The 16,853-nt window shown below is 33.8% G+C and overlaps 1 protein-coding gene and 1 pseudogene across 1 annotated transcript; both read left to right on the forward strand.

Annotated features, from left to right (window-relative positions):
* The first annotated feature begins 381 nt into the window (after positions 1-381).
* On the forward strand, positions 382-10,758 carry LOC128995275 (sulfhydryl oxidase 2-like). The gene is made up of 2 exons (XM_054420236.1): positions 382-872; positions 7,623-10,758. The coding sequence occupies exons 1-2, from the start codon at positions 578-580 to the stop codon at positions 9,326-9,328; spliced, it is 2,001 nt and encodes a 666-aa protein (XP_054276211.1). The 5' UTR covers positions 382-577; the 3' UTR covers positions 9,329-10,758.
* Positions 10,759-13,184: 2,426 nt separating this feature from the next.
* LOC128995534 (sulfhydryl oxidase 1-like) lies at positions 13,185-16,469 on the forward strand (annotated as a pseudogene).
* The last annotated feature ends 384 nt before the right edge of the window (positions 16,470-16,853 follow it).

Genomic DNA, 16,853 nt, shown 5'->3' on the forward strand with positions numbered 1-16,853 from the left:
TGGGATAAATAAAGTTTTCATTTCATATATACATATAATTTGAACGAATGGTGTTTTTGGCCTCTGGGGACATCAAAATAAAAAAAGTAAATCGGTCCCAGGCCTAGGTCTTACTATGCCAACTACGGTAATAACTACTTCCCTAAAGGGAAGGGAACTTTCGCTAATACACGTACGTTTATGCCGGCTGAACAACATCAGTTTGCTATGAATGCTTTCTGTTGCAAAACATGACAGTACATAGCCTTCCTGTCTGCTGAATTTACAGGCAAAAACAGCAGAGTTTAGCTCCAGCTGACAAACTTTCCCCGACAACCAATCAGCTTGCAGTTTGATTGTGCCACAGCACAGCACAGTTCTGTTCTGTTGTTCTGTTCTGGACGTTCTGGTTTTCCCTAGCAGACAGCAAATATTGCAGGAATGGAATCGGAATGACATCAATGTGGTGAAGCCTAGCTACCTTGACTTGACAGATGGGGGTTAACAAGTGAAAACAAGATTTCTAATTTTAATTCTTTTGGTTTGAGAGAACCGTAAGTCTTGCGACCAAGTAGATAGTTTTACTAATGATCTGAACATGGATACCAGTCATTTTAAATATTTGCTTGCGTTGTTTTTAATAGTTTTTGTTGAATATTCTATTACATCTAATATTTCACCTGACAGTAAACGATTGTATCACGATATCGCATCTGGTCGTGGATTGTACCATGGTTTTAATGAAATAACTGAATTGGGTGGTAGTAATTTTAAGAAAATTGTTTATAATGAAGAAAAAGAAAAACTTTGGGTGGTTGAATTTTACAACAGTTGGTGTGGACATTGTCACAGATTTGCTCCAACATGGAAAGCTTTAGCAGTAGATATTTATGGTAAGTAGGCTAAACACTTTCATCTTTAAGTTATGTCTTTTGTTGGGTTCACTGTGAGTCTAAGTTAATTAGTACTGATTAGAACTAAAAAATACCACATCATTAACTTAGCTTAGGCCTATGCCTAGGTAGGTACCTGGTTTTACTATAGGTGAAATACCCAAAGCCCCATACACGTACTAACATATATTCAATCAACATTTTTATCTAAAAATATACACCCACGTGTGTCCGGGGTGTACAAATTGAATCCTCTTATAAATATCAAATGACTAAAATAATGTCAGACTAACTTATTTTAAATTGTGTGTCAAAAGAAATCTGGGAATGGGACCCCTAAGTTTCCTACAAAACGACATGAACAGAACAGACTGTAGTTAACATTATTTTCTACTTCTATTCCGGGTTGCTGAGGAGATAGGCCAATCTGATGAATTTGAACCATGGTGTCTTTGCATGGAAAATTACTTGTACGGTAACCTTCCTAACTTAACTTTTTTTAATTTAAAACGTTTGATTTTTTGAACCAATCCCTAGACAGTAGAAAAGTTAAAGTTAGTTTCATCGAGGCTTGTATGCAAACTTATCAACCTATTAATTATTTTTTTATACAAGCCTAAGTTTACTGGTAACTTAGGCCTACTGTATACAAAATTAGACGGATGTGTCATTAATGTCTAAAAACAAATTAAGGTCCCCATTGACAGCCAAGCGAACCAGTTGAATTAGACTATTGACGATAAAAACAAATCTAATAAAAAACCTGATAAGTTTACTTGGCGGAAGTGCCAATTTACTTTCACAATGTTTTCAAACACTGGCAAGACTAGGCCTAATCGTTCCATATTGGTGGTAAACCAGTTAGAAAGTAACTTAGCTGCGACAGAACTTGATGGATACCCTACAGACAACCCTGGTACATACCAACAAAAATTACTCTGCCTATTGCGAGAATCAGGGTACCTATCTTTAAGGAGAAAATATATGCATCTTGTTTCCGAACACAATCACTACAGTTTTACAAAGTCATGAACAAATTAAATAGGGGAACTGGGTTCAATTTAATAATGAAGAGTTGTGTCATTAACTCAGAACAGGTGTAACTTCTTTAGCTAGGAAACACTGAAATAAGTTAGTTATTAAGAGCACAAAGTATGTCATTGCCGCTCGGCCAGAAAGAACTCTATTTAAGGGCGAATCTAGTAGTCGATCGTTTCTGAACCCATCCCGTAACTTATTAACAAATTATGCTTCATAGCCATTAGGTACCAATTGATTGATAGTTAATAAGACTTTTTACAAACATATAACACTAAGTTAGTTCCAGTTTTTAGAAAAGCTATAGGTAAATGTTAAGCAGTGGTGATAGCAAACTGAAAACTGTTTTAAATTCAGAGTTTTAAGGCATAATCTAATGTTAGACAGAGTAAGCAAATGTACTCATGTCTTTAAAGGTAAACATATGAAAACAAATGTGCCTACTTCTTCAAATGTAAACAGTATCAGGCGTACTTAACACCTTCATCATTGTTAAAACTCGCTGTCACGTTGACTGATCAAATATTGTTTTAGGTGATGAAGTGTGCTAGCTTCAATGATACCAATGTGTCAAGAGTAGTCTCGTATGATGAGTGTAATTTCATTACCCAAAATAAAATACATTGTAGAAATGGTTTGGAATTTAATCAATTACATTGTAGGATTAAGATAATTCCCTTTTACACTTTTTGAATGAAAGTTAAAAATGATGTATGTAGGTTAATTAATCATCACAAAAACTGATTAAACCTAGGTAAATTTGTATTGCTGCCACTTTAAGGTTTCAGTCAAAGAGTCAAATAAATTTACTGTTCTTTAATAGTCTGTCAGCAGCGGTATGTTATTTTTTGGATTGTAGTCGACTTTAAAGACAAGCATTATGGGTTGAGTCTGAAAAGGTTTATTTGGGCCTACTTATCAAAAGAGGGTTGTTGTATGTAATGTAAGATTTTTTCATTGTTGCCTTAAGACTTCATATTTGGACTTCTAACTTTTAATCCCAATAAGCATTTGGAGCAGTCCAGTGTTTAAAATCATTATTTAGGCCTAGTGTTTGTTCTCATATAAATAGTTAGTTAAATTCATTAATAGGCCTAAATAAGTGCCGTAGTTTAATTTTTAAATGTGTTCTTATTTTTATCAACTTGCCCATTGTGTACAAAATAACACTGGTTGATTACAATCTATAGAAGTGCTGTAGGCCTATTAATCACGTCTGCAGATCTAGACATGTCAAATTGTTGACTCATGCCCAATAATACCTTGTTGATGAGTGATGCCCACTATTTGGCCATATCTACAAATATGTCTTTTATAAAAACTATTTTTGTATTTTATAAATTATTTCAATGCCAGGAATGTTTGGAATTTACTCCTCATTTTAGTGAATTTCCCATATAGGGAATAATCTATTTCAGTACAACGTAGAACGTAGATCTCATGATAAGACCTAATACAAAGACTGACTACTTTTTCATTTTTGACTCTTCAAGGGCCATAAACACTATTTGTTCAAATTCATACTATACTTAGTTGTGTGTCTGTTAGCACCATCACACAAGTAAAAATTGTCCGATTTTACAAAATTTGGCACAAACATCTCCTTAATTCAAACATGCTTGGGATTCGGGTACCAGCCTGTTTAGACTATGAGAACAGGGTTTTATGGAGTAAAAATTTGGTTTTCCCCAATTTTTTCTTTCAAAACTTAAAGTTTAGCAATTTATTTCTTAACTATGCTCTAGAGCTTAATAGGCCTAAAGCAAATAATTTAGTGCAGTATTTCTTGTACTGGAATCGAACCAAAGACCTTCTTATTTCAAGGCGAGCACAGTAACGTAATCACTTGGCTACCCTTACTATCTCCTCTTTGGCAAGATCTAAAACCATAGAGCTATGCTATAATATTAGCCTACTTTAACACTTTTGCAAATAAGCAATCATAAAAATCTTATTTAAAATTATAATGACAGTAAAGTATTTTCTTATGGTAATTGCAAGGGAAACGTAACCTTTAGAAAGACTGTCAAATGACGCAAGTCATGTTCTAATAAAACTTTATACAACAGACCTACTGATGGTGTCTTCTGATTTTGTTATCTCTACCGTCACATCATTACCTCATTGGTTTGAATGAAACAAAAGATAATAAACTGACACTGAATCAATTTCCGTTGGTAATTTCTTTGTATAGGAAAACAATTACCTAGATCTTGTAAATAATATGTGTCCCTTGGGTGTAATAATGAGAAGCCTGCTGGTTTAGCCAATTATATTTCTTATGTTATGCCTATATTTGCTATTGAAACCGAACCCTGACAGTTTATGAAATTTTCTGTTCTTGATCATTGATCCGTTCCGGCGTGTTCCCCCGCAAATCCAGCACCCACTTTAAATACTACAAGTCGACATTTTATCCTATTGTTAAATCTTAAAAGATAGTTTTTATGTGCTTCATGTTCCATATGTTTTATTAGGTTGATGGACAAAATGTTCCCTTATTTTAGGTATAATATTCAATATTAGGTATTTTAGGTAAAGGACAAGCGACATTTTCGAAATAGTTCAGTTTAGTTAAAACAGTTATAAAGCTAGAAAAATTAAAAGAAATAAAAATAAATTTGACTACGTCTACTGGAGAGGAAAATAACATTATAATTCTCAGCTGATTAGTAAGAATAAATGTATTAAAACACATGTTCAATTTAAGATTAAGCTTAACAGCAATCATTTGAAGGTTTTAATAACAATAAGATACTGTAACGAAGGCAGACAGAACAAAGACAATCGACTTAATGCTGTTACAAGAAAGCTGTCTTGGACCTTTTGTTCATTAAGTTAAACCACTTATCTTGATTGGTTGTTTTGTTAGACAAGTTTAACCTATTTTTCCTGAAGAGGAATCTGCTGTTGTGAATTTAGTTCTTAATTTAGTTTATCTCCAATCTACAGTATTTAGCCTATACACGTTTCCTTTAATGTCTTTGTCAAGTAAAAGTTGATTTGGAAGCTGATATAAATGTTAAGGTGTTTTATCTTCATGTTCAATATTAAATCTAAGTGCTAGTATTTCTGAAACCATCTGAAACATTTTCCAGCATGATAATGTGTTGCATTATCCTCTAATGTAAATTGGGAAATATCTTAAAACATTTTAAAAATTTTAGCCAATTGCCCTATAAGGAAGAAGTTATTATTGTAGGTGGCCCGGAAAGACCGAGGGACCTGAAACCGATTGAGTTTTTCATTATTATTTTCTTCTAGAGAGCAAAAAAAATTTTCATTAAAATTGTGTTGTTATAACGATAACTTGAATAATTTTGGTTTCATTTTAATGAAATTTGGCATGAACGTGTAGAGCTAGATACAAATGAATGAGTTAGCAAAATCGGGCCATAGAAACAAGGTTATATGAGGTTTAAAATTGGTAACTTAAAATAAAAAAAGAAAACATTGTCTAGTGCTCAAAAACAATTAACATTGTATATTGTAGCACTTAAATTGTGGGCTAAAGTTTTGGAATAAATATCTATAGCCTAAACAATTTATTTAAAATTCTCTTGTTAATCTTATGGCGAAAAAGTAAACTGTAGGCCTAGTATATTTTGCTGGTTTAAAAATTAATATATTTGGATCAAATTTAATTACTTTACCTATAATACTATGCTAATAATATTTTACTAAAAAACTTTTTCCTTCCCTTTAGCAGCAAATCCAAGTACCCGTTAAATCTAATGTTAATTAAATAAGGTAGGCCTATAAATCTGACGAGTTTTAATAACAAAATAAATATTTTAATAACAATCCAATCAGACGAATGGAAATCTCTTTAGTCTGCATGTTTGCCGTGGCAGGGGTATTACTCCCATACGAGACGGGAAATATCCTAAAACATACAAACCTAACAGAATAAATTGTTGTTTCTTACAAAAAGCTCTTAAAACTTTCTGCTGGATCAAATTAGTATTAAGTTTTATTTGGTACAACGCTGAAATCCCCACCATTGCAGAATGTGTTTTAAGGTAATAATGTCGTATCGAGGTGACATTAAAGGAAATCAAAGTACAAACATAGATGGTAGGCATGAAGGTCATTTGCATAATGCCATTACGTACAAGTCTCACGTACACAGATAACAGCGATAGCGAGTAACCAATCAGGTCGTAGCAAATATTTTAGATTTTCATCAATTTGAAAGTTGGTACAACTGATAGTTAGTAAAGCTATATTATATTGAACTTTCCTCACAACATTAACGACACGATGGTAGACATTAACAGGGAAATTAACACAAGGAAAAGTGTAGTAATAATTTCTTGGGGAGTTAAAAATTAGAAAAGAGTAGTAGGGCTACTACCCAATTTGAATAAAATTTTCAATAACTGATTATAAATTCAATTGTTAGCTCAGGAGGTTCAACTAATTATTTTTTTTTTCTAGAATTATTTTCAACAGTCAAGCTAATTGAATCTAATAATTAATTGTTTTATGAATAAGCTGCATACAAATTGAAAACAAAATCCAGGTGCCCAACAATAATGTTCAAAATGTTTTCCAAAACATAATTCCAATAATTATTTAGTTTATGTAAAAAATACTTAGGCCTATGTAAAAGTTGGTCTCATAGATCGATGTTAGCAGTTGAAGTGACTCAATCACCTCACTTCAGGGTTAATCTATTCTAATTGAAGTTCAACAGATGGTCGAAAAATTACAGCATGTTAAAACCGTCACATGGCTATATCAAAACACAGTTATGGTGTTAGATGATGAAAACTTAAGTAAAAATACCCCCGCCGCAGCAAACCTGCTGACTAAGCGAATTTCCATTTGTCTGAATTTATTTTCAACTAAACCTATTTAAATAACATAAGGTTTAATGAGTACCTAGGTTTGCTGCTACAAGGAAACTAATAAATTGTATTTTTTAGTAAATTATTAATAGCCTAATATAAAATAAATAAATTTGCCAAGTTTGATCAAAATATATCCATTAACAAGCAAACTACAACATTTTACAATATTCTCCATAAGAATAGCATGAGAGTTTTAAATTTACAAATTTTTGAATTTTCTCTGTTACTAATAATGTACAAAAACAGTTTGATATACAACATTATTTTTTTTTTAAGCTCTTTAAAAAGGTCTAGACAGAAATTAGGACATTTTGTGTTTTGAGGGTCAAAAATGAGAAAAACCATTTTCCCCCCACAAAACCCCCCGTAAAACCCCGTTCCCATGGTCCAATCATGCTGGTTCGCGAACTCATTCAAGTTCATCCCGCCTTATATATATATATATAAATATATACAAATTTTAACAAATGGTGTTTTTGGCCTCTGGGGACATCAAAATGAAAAAGTAAATCGGCCCCGGGCCTAGGTCTTACCATGCCACCTACGGTAATAGCTACTACCCTATAGGGAAATTCGCTAAAAGTTAATTTATTGTTTCTTTTACAGTTATGGCCAAGGACTAGAAGCAACAGTTTTAGTTACTAATTGATGTACCCCCTGCAATCACAATTCAACAGTTTTCGAAGCTTCAAAAAAATCTAAATTTGACCACTTTTTACTGAAAAGTTGTGACATTAAATGGTTTTTGTGAATACCAAAAGCCATGAATTTTGTAATATTTACCAACAGTAATATACTTTGCACTGATTTTTTCCCCTCAGTTGATCATAAATTATCTGATAGTGGCTTGTTTCAGACTGGGGCGACTCGGTAAAGATTGGAGCCGTTGATTGTGCCAATGACGCCAACAATCAGCTGTGTCGAGATTTGGAGGTCATGTATTACCCGATGATCAAGATCTTCCCTCCACACTCTAATGAAAGCTTCCTGGGCGAGGCGTTTGAAAAGGGAAAGATCAACGAAATGAGGGACAGGATTGTTACAAAGCTGAAAAGCCACCACAACAACCACTCACCTGAAGAAAGAAAGAATTTAAACTTGAAACCTCTGACAGCGACAAAATTAGATGAAAATTTATGGAAAGAAACCCCATCAGAAGTAAAATATCTCGTGCTAGTGTTTGAAGCTGAAGACTCAGTGGTAGGGCCGACGTTGGCATTGGACATTTCTGCGGTTGCTCAAGAAGTAACAACAAGAGTGGTAGATTACAGTAATGAACATCTCGCTCGAGAACTGAACGTAGACCAAGGCGCTAACACTGTTGTTGTTATACACAGGGATTTGACCCATACGAAAATAGAAGTGGGGGAGTTCACCCGGAGAGAAGTCAACAAAGCTGTTAGAGGATTCCTCAGAGAACACGGAGTGGACATTGCAGCGGAGCTACCTGAAACTCCCACTGTGTTCAGTTCCGACGTAGACTTGAGCGACGTCATGCACATCATGCAAATGGAGGAGGACATCAAGAAGAAACTGCAAACGACAGCTCTCTCGTCAGTGGTCTTTCAACTGGACTTGGAGGGAGCTATTCGGTACTCGTTGAAAAATGAGATATCTCTACACAGAAACATCAGCGGGGAACATCTAGACGCTTTGAAAAGCTTTGTGTCGGTGCTCATCAAGTACTTCCCTTTCGGACAGCAAGGACTCAAGTTTTTGACAGAGTTGAAAAAGAGAGCGCTAGATGACAAGGTGGATGTTTCAGGCAAAGATGTTCGGCAAGTCTTCATGAAGTTGGAGGATGAGTTCAAACCGTTTCTTCCTCATCAAGGATGGATCGGCTGTCGAGGTAGTACTCCGGAGTTCAGAGGTTATCCTTGCAGTCTGTGGACGTTGTTCCATACACTCTCCGTCCACGAGGAGCTCAAGGATAGGAACAGCACAGATGAGAAACCCGAGGTCCTGTCAGCCATGGCGGGCTACATCAAGAACTTCTTCAGCTGCAGCGAGTGCTCCGCACATTTCACTGAGATGGCAAAGACCATCGCTGGGAACGTGACGACCCAGCATGACATGGTCATGTGGCTGTGGTCGGCTCACAACAACGTCAACAATCGTCTCGCAGGCGACGCCACTGAGGACCCTCAGCACAAGAAAGTTCAGTTTCCAAACAAAGAAGCTTGTCCTTCTTGTTACACCATGGAGGGATCTTGGAACAAATCCGAAGTCTTTAACTTCCTTAGTCACATGTACTCGAATGTTGTCTACCTACAACCCGAAGATCTCAGTACGACCACACCTGCTCCTGGAAGCGTGCCGTCCGCGACGCAGTACGATAAGAACCTCAGGCACGAGATGTACGGAGACGACAGAGGCTTCAAAAATCAACGTATTGACAGTTCTTCCAGAACACTGTGGGGCTTCAACATCTTTGATATTAGCTTATGTGTATTGTTGTATATTTGTTCTGTAGCCATTTTAATTTTAGTCTGCATCAAGTTTGTTTTCAAAAGATCTTACAGAAAGAAGCATTACATCCATGATATTTTGAGTAAAGTCTGAGATTTCACTGAAAACTTACCGTTACATTCCATGGGCTGCACAAGTATTGAGTTTGTGTTATGTTACCCAACTACTGTTTTATCTATCAATTTTAATAAAATATTTAAGCGCAGTGCAGTGTATGTAATTTGCCTTTATATTATAATAGCCATTGTTAAGTTTTATATTTTTCCCTTAACCAACGGTACTTTGAAATTCTACTATTTTGTGAAACCTTTTAAAATCAACTGAGTAGCAATCAAAATTTGTAGCAAGTCTTCCTATCCTTTAATTTACTATTTTAAAAGAATAAACTATTGTTACTAGGCCTACCTATCTGATATAACTTAATAAACAATACAATAATCTAACTTGCGGTAAAGCATGAAGACAATAGGCAGTCATTTGAGGGGAATCATAATAGCCTACATTAGAGTAAAGTCTTCGCATAGAAATTTCAAAAGTTTTACGATACCGTCCAATGTAAAATATCTACTAGAAAATGTAAACCCATTAATAGAAATAAATCATAAAATCATAAATCATAAATTAATAAATCATAGAATGATCTAAGGGCTATTTATTACAAGGCAGCTTCAAATTACACACACTCAATATTTTAAGTTTTGTTAGTTGTTCAAAATTTATGACACCCAATAAATAAATGATGAAACATTGTCACCAGGGAATTAATATTGAGAACTATAATTGTTTATTAGAGTATTAGAGTCACTTTAAACATGTTCAGATTAATCAGAAAATTCTTTGTTGATTGTTGACCAACAGCTGGAAATCACCTGTAGGCCTACTTTAGAATTAGATAAAAACATCACATATTTTAAAAAAATTCAATCTATCTTGTCTTTCTTCTACGAACAAATTTAGCGTATTGTGAAAAATATTGTGAATTTTATTTATGTTTATAAATTGTTTATATTTTATATGTTTGGTTATTTAAACCTAATTATACGAATGTGCAGCATTTGAATTCGAGGTTGTGTTGCTTTGTTTTAATTTTGATAAAAATGAATGACTTTCCTATTCGAGGAACAGTTACAGAATTGTGTGCAGTTTTTTGTTTAAATATTGTAATCAAAGTTGTGTCTACTTAATGAACAAATATAAAGAAGTAATTATCTATTTAGCACACCCTTCGTCTAATCTCTCTATTTTATTTAGGTGAATAGTGTTACCAATTTGTATTGTATCGTACCTGATCGTGTAAACTATAACTGTCCATTCCAAATTTTGCTAGGATGAACAAATGCATGAAAAAATCTAATTTGGCCTGTTCCGAATTGAGATTCTAGCATGGTTTGTAGATTGTAGATATTTTATTTTAATATAAGGATCTGCCGTATGTTTTAATTTATTGTTATCAAGTGGTTTGCAGGTTAGTAAGTGTGATTTTTGTATTTATATATTTTATTAATAATAAACTATGGACTATACTGGTATGGTGTATTATTTTCAAATCTTTCTAAAAAAAAGTCCAAAGAGTTTTTAAAAGTGTGTACTGCTATTGTTAAAAACAAAAACCCAACCTTTGGATGAAGAAAAGATGCGGCGTCATGATACCCCGAAAGCGGAGATATTCTTTAAAAACCCAGTACAAAAGTTCTAAAGGGTTTGAATTCATTTCAAAAGAAATTTTCACCTTGACCACAACAGAAACTTCGCTGTGCCATTTGGATCTTTATCGGCACTAATTTAGACCACCACAACCCACAAACTATACTTAGCCTAAACTGTACAGGGTGTGCCACATTTGGTATCTCAGAAACTATTAGATTTAGATAGAAAATTAAATGGAGAACTTCAATGTCATAAAAAATATGAATTCCAATGTTTCAAAAATAGCTGCCATTTTCCTATATGGCAGCTAGCTTAAATATTTCTTATGGAACACCCTGTATTTTATGATTGATTTAGATTCTAGATGCAATTTTAATACTTTTTTAGTCTTAGCATTTTATTTCTAAACGTACTCGTTTAGGAGCTAAAGCGTGTTAAACTTTGAAAAATTAGTTTGCCTTGTCATTATAGTCATTGCCATTTATTAGCTAATTTTTCAAAGTTTAACATGCTGTAGATCCTAAACAAGTAGGCATAGAGAGAAAATTCCAAGAGTAAAAAAGTATTAAAATTGCATATAGAATCTAAAACAATAATAAAATACAGAGTGTTCCATAAGACATTTTAAAGTTACCCGCCACATTGGAAAATTATGGCCCTTTTTTGAAACATTTGAATAAATTTTGTTTACGTCATTAAAAACTAGTTTAAGTTCTCCATTTAATGTTCTCTCTAAATCTAATAGTTTCCTTTTTGAGGTACCATTGGTGGCACAGTTAAGGTGTTCAGCCTTTATAGCAATAACAAGTAAGACCAGAAAAAATTAAAACAATTGTTTCAATAACAAAAGTTTCTTAAAACTGATAAAAACACTTTTATAAATAAAAACATTACAATAATCTTTCTCAGAGCTCTCGCCATTAACTTCTTCGTGAGAAATTCATCCGGGAAACCCATCCATTAACGTCATTGTACTAGCATTAGTGGTTTGAGCAACTGTCTGTAAATGAGCCTGGAAATTACTGTAGTAATCATCGCTTGAGATGTAATTAAAAAAGAGAAATCCTGGGTCTAAATACAAACTTAAAAATATGAAATAATTAGCAATGATTCACAATTGTTGTACTGTATACTGTATTAACCTTGAAATAGAGCACAAGATAATTCATTAGTCTGTAAAAGAAGGGAAAAAAATCAAATTTCTGAAATTGGTAAACTGTAAAAACGTTTACTACATTACCAACATGATTCAATTGGTGTTTTTCCTTAGAACCAACATTTTGAACATGTTATGTATGAAAGTACAACTGAATATCAACAATAGACAATCATCTCTTCCAAGATGATTGAAAGATGACATGCTAACTGGCAAATTATCTTGTATTGAATACACAAACACTCTGCCATACATTGTCTGGTTCTTGAAGTAGCTATACTTATAACAATCTGTCAAAAATCTAAATTTATAATGTGATAGTGCTATTTCAAAAGAAAAATATCTAATGTAGAAGAATCCTGTGATTGTGCTGATTTTTATTTTCATCGGATAATTAATAATAATTAGTAGATAGTTAATTTGAGTTATTAACTTATACCAATTTTGCATGATCCGATTCCAATGGTTAGGTGAAGTTTCTAAAGAGGAAGGTACAATATCTGTTCTAGGTTTGGTTTGTTACTTTTAGTTGTGTTTTGTTATGATTAACATCTATGCACTTGCCTAATGCAAGATTTTCAATTAGCCTTACATCAGTGACAAACCAAACCAGAGGCGGAAACAATTTGAAAGTAAAAATAACGAATCATCAATGTCCTTTTGAAACCAAACATTTTAATTTATTGATTCTCAACCCCTTTGGCATATGATTTAAATCCTTTACGAGATAAATAGTTAAAATTACTATTGTCAATTTGAATCAACAAAGCTATAAAACATCATTGCTTAATGGTCTTTCAATAGATGGCAACCCCCAGACTTGTAATGAGATCTTTCTGAAATTATGTGCCATAATTTTTTACTAAGGACGTAATTTATGCTCAAAAGCCAAAATACAAGCTTCCGCTTTTTCATCTCTGCTCACTAAACTCAACTTCTTAGGATAACAAAATAACCCTGTGATTCTTTGAACTGTTATGTAATTAACAAACTTATCATGTAAATTCAGACACTAAACCGCGACCCGCTTGTTTTAATAAAAGATAACCTCAGTTTGGGATTATGAGTGTATCAAAAAGTTTTTTAAAAAGCGTTTAACACAAAAATTCATTGATCACTGATTGAGCAATGTTAGCACTCATGAAATTTCCAACAATCCTGTTTTTGATCTGGTTTACTTTCATAGAGTTTTCAGAGTCATATGTTGTTCGCAGAGATGTAAAAAGTGATTTTGATGATTCTAATGGTGCAAGCTTGTACAATGGATTTTGCAAAATGGTGGAATTAAATAGCACTAACTTCAACCAGGTAGTTTATCAAGAACAGAAGGATAAACTATGGCTGGTGGAGTTTTACAACCATTGGTGCGGTTACTGTATACGATTTGTAGCTGTGATGAAGGCTTTTGCAACTGAAGTGTACGGTGAGTAAATAACTTTAACTTTATTAAGGAATTTTTTTAAAGAAAATAATTCAAGTAGCTTATCTGAAAAAAAGTCTAGGGGCAAAAAGATACACAATAAAAGAACACAGAAAATAACAGTGATATTTCTTCCTGAAGTAGAACTTCTTGAGAGAGTATTTCTCTTCAACCAAATCTCTAAAGAAGTTACTCTGGACTCTTAATTTCCTCCGGTAAGCTGGATGAACTCTATTCCTTTTCAAGAAATTTTGTACCAGCCAATTGGCTTTCAATTAGAATATAAATAACTTTATTGTAATTCAAGTTTAACAATTTTTAGCCATGACCATTCTGATAACTAGATAACAATAACGTAATTGTATATTACGTTACTAGTCCTGAAACCTAGTGTTCTAGTGTTTACCGAACAAGTGTGGTCATTCACGTGCGAGACAATGTCGAGTGCGGGATTAACGAGTCCGGTAAATATATTTTGGACGAGTGACGTATGATATTTTACGCCATACCATAAGCTAACTTAACGATAAAAAATCTGTAAAAATCCTAATATATTTCCACCGACTAAAGCACTAAACACTACTTATAACCTCAAAGAGATGTTATGTTTTCACTCCTTACCAAATAAATAATATAAGCTGGTTGGTGTCCAGTAAAATTTCATTACAGTACATTAGTACGTGATGAAACACCATTAGATTGCTGGCGGCAAACAGCTGTTTTCTGGATGGGAAGTTCGTTAAAATAACAGTGTAGTGCGGTGTAAAATCACAGATCTTATTAATGTATGCAATTCTTTCTAATACATTGTTTTCCACTTACACCACTATATTGTAGAAGTGCAATTTTTTAAAAAAAGCTAAAAGGCAAATTTGTTGCTAAAAAGCAAACTATATAATATTAATATTTTGACTGGATTCTTCATTAAAGAAAATGTTAAATGTAATGTTAAAAAAAAACTTCTACAAAAACTACTTCTAACGTATTTTCAAAACCACTTCTCAATTTCAATTCTTATCCCTAGAAGCTTTCATATTATTGGGATTGTTATTTACATTATTTGAGGCAACTTCACATTACCCTTTTCTACAGTATGTCTCACAAAAATTCAATTTGAAAATTTATGATACCCTTTCTCAAACCTACACTCTAAAATGAAAGACATGTTCTGATTTGTTTTTAGCTTATCACTCAGTTTGAGCCAACTAAAAAAAGGGATTGTAGGATTACGTACCACATGCACTGAAAAAGTAAGTACTATTGTGATACCCTTTGTGTTATACGACTGTGTTCAGATGATGACCACATGATGCTTAAGATGGAAACATCAAATTCTAATTAATTCACACAATCTAATAATTCTCATTGTACTTGCAGATTGGCGAGATGTAGTCAAGGTAGGTACTATCGACTGTGCAAATTCAATGAACAATCAAATCTGCCGAAATCATGAAATCAAAAGAGTACCGTCAATCAAAATCTTTCCTCCACACTCAGAAGAAAACTTTGTAGGATTAGAGTTCGGAAAGGGGTCAGAGACTACAGTTTCTGAAATGAGAGAAAAACTTGCCCAGATACTCAAATCCTACCATAACAGTCAGAAGGAAATCAGCGGACCCGTAAATTTGGAACTTTTTAAGCATTATGAAATAGAAAAGCTACGGAGCGAGATGATGCCTCCAGTTACTTATCTTATGCTTGTGTTTGAGCCGAAAGATTCTCTGGTTGGAGCTCAAGTAGCTTTGGATGTCTCTAGAACTCCAGAGATAAGAGTGCGATTAGTGCATCCAAGAAACACAAACCTTACACATTTGGTTGGTATGGAGGAGGGTAAGAGTGGTGCAGTGATTTTACAAAGACATTATCAACTCTCTACACATTCACATTCAAACTTTTCAGAAGGTTTGTTAGTAGAAAACAATGATATACCAAAGGAAGATTTAAATGTGAGTGTGTTGGAAGAAGAAATTAAATTATCTTCACAAGCTGATCAAGCCAACGATATTAATCAAATAACAAATATCTCACAGTTCGAGTTCATTCCGTTAGAGACTAAAAACTTTACCAGGGACGGATTGAATAATGCAGTACGAAAATTCTTGCGTGAACACGGTGTCGATATAGCTGCAGAGTTACCTAAAACGCCAATCATTCACACAAACGTTTCAGTTGATGAAATCAAGGAAGCCATGAGGAGGGAAGAAGTGCTGAAACGAGAACTCAACGTAAAACATTTGTCCTCAGTTGTTTTCCAAATGGATATAGAATCAGCTTTAGAATATGCCTTGAAGGGAGAAATAACATTGAAACAAAACATTACCGCATCTCAATTGGAAGCATTGAGAAACTTTATGTCAGCTGTGATAAAATATTTTCCCTTTCAAGGCCAAGGGAAACAATTTTTTAAAGAATTGAAGGAAATTGAGTTGGATAACAAGGATAGTGTTTGTGGAGAAGATTTTCTCAGAACCTTTAAAAAGTTAGAAGAAAAATACCATCCGTTTATGCCAAATCTAGAATGGGTTGGATGTCGAGGGACTATACCAACACTCCGAGGGTACCCTTGTAGTTTATGGACCTTGTTTCACACTTTAGTCGTACAAGAAGATCTTCAAGAAAGGCTCTCTACTAAACTCCAATCAGAGGCTCTGAATGCGATGACTGGTTACATCAGGAACTTCTTCTCTTGCAGTCCGTGCGCTGAGCATTTCAATCAAATGGCAAAAACCATTGACGGAAACGTAACATCACAGAGAGATGCTGTTATGTGGTTGTGGAAAGCTCACAACAACGTGAATCTACGACTGGCAGGAGATGAAACAGAAGATCCCAGACATCACAAAGTCTAGTTTCCGACCAAAGACGCTTGTCCTTCTTGTTACTCTCAGGATGGATCGTGGGACGAGACAGAAGTTTTTACTTTCCTCAGTTACATGTTTACCAACATTGTTTTGTTCAATCCTCATGACTTGCCGTATTATGTATCTACTACGTCCATACCAACATTGTAGTTAAATCTTTTGATAACTTAAATAATATCCATAATATTACTTAAAAGAGTCTTCACATAATATGTAGTAGGTAGATGAAAAACTGTATGAACATTCTTTTGTAACATAACTCAATTTAATTCAAGGTCTAATATTTATGGCGGAAAAATTTGTCTTGAATCAAATAATCTTTGAACTGTATTGTAAGTTATGCCATTATTTAGATTTGTTATGTATATTTTCATTTTGTACTAAGCTTGATATCGTAGCCCGTACATAATTGGTACATGTTGTATATTAACTCTATATTATAAGAAATCAATGACTAACTATTTACTGTATAAAAACTTAAGTCTTCTTAAATAACTATTTATTTGTCTACTAAATTATCCACTAAGTGCAGTT

Source organism: Macrosteles quadrilineatus, unplaced genomic scaffold, assembly GCF_028750875.1.
Source record: "Macrosteles quadrilineatus isolate MER2022 unplaced genomic scaffold, UCM_ALF_1.0 Scaffold_5__1_contigs__length_97177068, whole genome shotgun sequence".
Lineage (NCBI taxonomy): Eukaryota > Metazoa > Arthropoda > Insecta > Hemiptera > Cicadellidae > Macrosteles > Macrosteles quadrilineatus.

Coding starts and splice junctions, on each gene's coding strand:
- LOC128995275 (XM_054420236.1), top strand. CDS start 578: ATGGATACCAGTCATTTTAAATATTTGCTTGCGTTGTTTTTAATAGTT. Junction 873..7,622: donor TTTAGCAGTAGATATTTATG/GTAAGTAGGCTA, acceptor GGCTTGTTTCAG/ACTGGGGCGACTCGGTAAAG.